Consider the following 3,988-nt stretch of genomic DNA (forward strand, 5'->3'; position numbering starts at 1 on the left):
TGTTGTTTCTGCAGGAATGATAGAGGGCTGACAGATGGGAGAACTCAATTACATGATCTGAATAGACCGGTGTAGCTTGCCTGTATCTTTTATTCTTCAGACTGTACATGGGAAGTTGTATCCATGAATGCTCCCTTGTATAAAACACACAAACACCTTGCCAATGGAAAAGTATTCAAAGGACTTTAGGAGGGCTGTACCACATAGTATTTTTTGTGCATGTATTTAAGAAAGACAGGTGAGAGCCAGCATGGCATAGTGGTTTGAGTGTTGGAGTATGACTTTGGAGACCAGGGTTCAATTCCCAGCTCAGCCATGAAAGTCACATGCTCTCAGCCTCAGGGCAAGGCAATGGCAAACCTCCTCTGAACAAATCTTATTAAGAAAACCCCATGATAGGTTCACCTTAGGGTCACCATGAGTTGAAAACAACTTAAAGGCATACAACAACAACAATTTAAGAAAGACCAAGCAAAAAACCCCAAAACAAGCTGAACCCTAATCTCCCAAAACTAGCTGAACTGATTCTCACAACACTATTCTTTGATCTGTATTTGGGGTTAATTGCATACTGTGTTTGCATTATGTCACAGAACATGTCCCTACAGCTTGTGCCCGTGTTGATGCTCTTCGTTCTCATGGATACCCCAAGGAAGCACTCCGACTGACTGTGGCGATCATCAACACTCTGAGGCTGCAACAGCAGAGACAGTTAGAGATCTACAAGCATCAGAAGAAAGGTATGGTACTGGCCTCTTACTGACAGTTGGGCCTTATGGATAAGTCTCATCCTGTTTGGAGCACTGCGGTGCCCCATAGTAGCTACAGATCTTCTCCAAACAGTAAACAAACAAATAAAATATAGGCCTCTTGATTTAGCTTTGACCATGTCTATGTGAAAATAACCTTTCTCCAGTTGGAACATATTCACCATTGGGTGTTTGTTTTGTTTTGCTTGGTGAAATAAGTATAGATGAGGTAGGGCATACAGTACCCTGAAATCTAATGACTGAAAGAGGTCACCTCATCTTGTTTAATGCTAAGAAAACCTTGTTGTGATGGAGGAGCAGGGTAGAGATATACTAAATAGAAAGGTGTACCATTGCTTGAAGTCCCTAGTGGTGTCGTCCTCTGCCAGTTTTGTGCAACATTGCATCTTGGGAGATAAAGACAGAAAAGATGCATCTTATGGCAGAAAGGCAGGATAAAATATAAAATGACTAACGATTGTGGGAATTTTTCCTGTTCTGTTTGCCCACTTCCAGAACTGTTGCAGAGAGGAGCAACCACCATCACTAATTTGGAAAGCTGGGTAGGACATCCCCTCAATCCCATTGGCTGCCTCTTTCTCACTTTGACAGAAGCATGTCGAGTAGAAGATGAAAACTGCCTTGAAATTTCAGGTATGTGAACCCCAGATTCTCAGCCCTGAATCCAAAGTAGAGCTGTTCTTTCCTTTTACATCAATTTTGGAGCCATCCACAGGTTTCTGTTGTTCTTGCTATTGCATTTTTACAAAATGCCTAAAATTTTCTAAGTGCTGTATGGATTTGTAGAGATAAAATTGCACTAGCAAAAATTAATGATATAGTAAAGATGATACAGAAAGAAAAAGATGGTCTTCCTAAGAGGTAGGGATTGCAGCCTCCAAAATCTTGGCTGTTGGTTGAGGCCAGAGTGGTTTGCATTTACTTTTAGCTGGAATTGGTCAGGCACCTTATTCTGCACTGTGCAGTTAGCACAGGATATACCTTTTGCTTGGCTGACTACTTTTCATGTATGCAGGATGCCTTTCAGAATCTGAACCTTTCTGTGATAAAGATGCAAGGCCCCAGTGACATACAGACAGGGTCCCTCAGTGTTAAACTGCTAATAATCCAAGGAACCCAATGTTTGTGCAAAAAAAATTTTTAGCCTCCTCATATTGCTGTTCTTCAGGCAAAGTTTGCTGGGAATGAGTTAATAAATGTACTTGTACAGCTCAGCAGAGCTGAGTCATTGTACTTAGATACGTGAGCAGCACCAAAAAAAAGGGGGGGGTCTGTGTTAAATTGTCTTGCATTATAAATAGGTGGACGTAGATATTGGAAATTGGACTTTTGGAGACTGTCTTCTAGCCACTGACTGCATAGTTCTGCATGTGTTAGGCCAGTTGGACTATGGATCATAGAAATAGGAGGTGGGATGAAGAACTAGAGAAAATAATTTTTTTGTACTATAACTCCCTGAATCCCTCAGGCAGCATGGCCATTAGCTATTCTGTATGGGAGGATTCTGAGAGCTATAACCCCCCCCAAAAGTACCAAGCTTTACCAAGCTCTGAGAGACACTCCTAACAGGGATTGCTCCCTTCATCTCTTGATAACCCCTTTCTCTCTCAGATGCCGGTGACTCGAAGCCTCCAGTGTATCAGCACGTCCCTGTGGCCAACAATAGCCCTGAGAGTGGGGAATCATACCTGTCCCTGGCCTTGGAAGTGGCGCTGATGGGGATGGGGCAGCAACGGGTGATGCCGGAGGGCCTTTATGCTCAAGACAAAGTGTGGCGGAATGAGGAGCAGATCATTGGTCGCTTGCAGGAACTAGAGCTGGATGCTGTGCTGGTGCAGACACTCCGCAAACAGTGCATCTTGCTCCTGGAAGGTGAGGAGACTGAGGTGCTGCCACCACCAGCTGCTCTTGAGGAATGAATCTTAACACTTAGACCATCTAGATTCCCTGCATTAAGCACCATGTTCTGCAACTAGAAACCCCAGATAATGTCCCTTGGTCATAATAACCTATGCCAATCAGGTATGGATGGTCAAAGGGACTGTTGACACAACAATGTCACAGCAGTAGATGTGTTCTTGTGGGATATGGGTTGTGATAGTGATCATAAAAGTTAGGTATAGAGTCTACATGATGTCGGAGAGTACAGTAGGGGTATCCTTCTTTCGTGAATATGGAAATTCCACACAGACTCACTTCTCAGTACTTTAATACAAGGATAGTGGTCTCTCTAGACATCGTTAGAATCCATCTCCCATTGTCGCTAGCTAACAGGGCAGTGATGAAGGATGCTCTGAGTTGTAGTCCAGTCACATTGGAAAGGCCACAGGTTGCAATAGATGCTGTCTGTATACTTTTTCTTCCTCAAACCCAGTTTCTGCTCCCTCTGCAGAAAGAACATCTTGCAGCAATGAATGCTGCTCCCTTATTCCAAGGCTTCTGTTTTGCAGCTGCCTTGAAAGAAAAATTCTAATCACTTCTGTGTTCTGTTTGAGCAAATTCCTGCTTTCTTCCATTTCTCTTTGTCCAAACTTGTGGAGTTTTCACTGAAAGGCAGAGGAGGAAAAGGAAGAGGGGAAGGAACATTAGATGCATCAGCATGCTGTAGGTGGAGGGAGGAGAAGGGGAACATGTGTGTTATCTTTCTGGCTTCTGCTAGCAGTAGTGTGCAGGTTGAAGCTCTGAGGAGAAGTGGAATAGATGAAGGTTTGGCAAGAGATGGGAGGAGCAGTATGCCTGATAACCTGAAGGTTGTCCAGTTAAAATCTTTGGTAGGTCAGGGAGACTAGGGTTGGGTCTGCATGAGCCAGAATACCCTGAGAGTAGCCTGGATTATTCTGGCCCTGAAGCTGCTCTGACATGTCCCTGTTACCTTTGGCACTCTGGGCAGATCTTCACAATGCCCTGCTGTGCTACTCAGATAGCTGTTGCAATGCACACATGTCTCACTGTGCTGCCTGGCATTGCTGCTGCTGGAGTGAGTCACTTGATCTGAGGTCAGAAGGAGGTGCCCAGTGTTGATTACATGGCTGGGTGCCTCATTCTGATCTCAGTTGAAGAGACTTGTGCCATGGTGGCAGTGCCAGGTGGCACAGTGGGATGTGTTCCTGGCATCTCTACCGGGGGTGCGGGGGCGGGGAGGGACTGCAGATTTTCCTAGAATATTATTATTATTATTATTATTATTATTATTATTATTATTATTATTATTATTATTA

The 3,988-nt window shown here is 44.0% G+C and overlaps 2 protein-coding genes across 2 annotated transcripts in view; one reads left to right on the forward strand and one right to left on the reverse strand.

The window, feature by feature from the left end:
• The window catches only part of EIF2B3 (eukaryotic translation initiation factor 2B subunit gamma), a 601,892-nt gene that overhangs the window by 293,032 nt on the left and 304,872 nt on the right, over positions 1–3,988 (reverse strand). The window lies entirely within an intron of this gene.
• Positions 1–3,988, forward strand: part of ZSWIM5 (zinc finger SWIM-type containing 5) — a 167,927-nt gene that overhangs the window by 152,923 nt on the left and 11,016 nt on the right. The window contains exons 7-9 of the mRNA XM_042462826.1: positions 594–740; positions 1,266–1,403; positions 2,382–2,642. Coding sequence (XP_042318760.1) covers positions 594–740; positions 1,266–1,403; positions 2,382–2,642 — 546 coding nt within the window. The remainder of the gene's footprint in view (positions 1–593; positions 741–1,265; positions 1,404–2,381; positions 2,643–3,988) is intronic.

Source organism: Sceloporus undulatus, chromosome 4, assembly GCF_019175285.1.
Source record: "Sceloporus undulatus isolate JIND9_A2432 ecotype Alabama chromosome 4, SceUnd_v1.1, whole genome shotgun sequence".
NCBI classification, from domain to species: Eukaryota; Metazoa; Chordata; class Lepidosauria; order Squamata; family Phrynosomatidae; genus Sceloporus; species Sceloporus undulatus.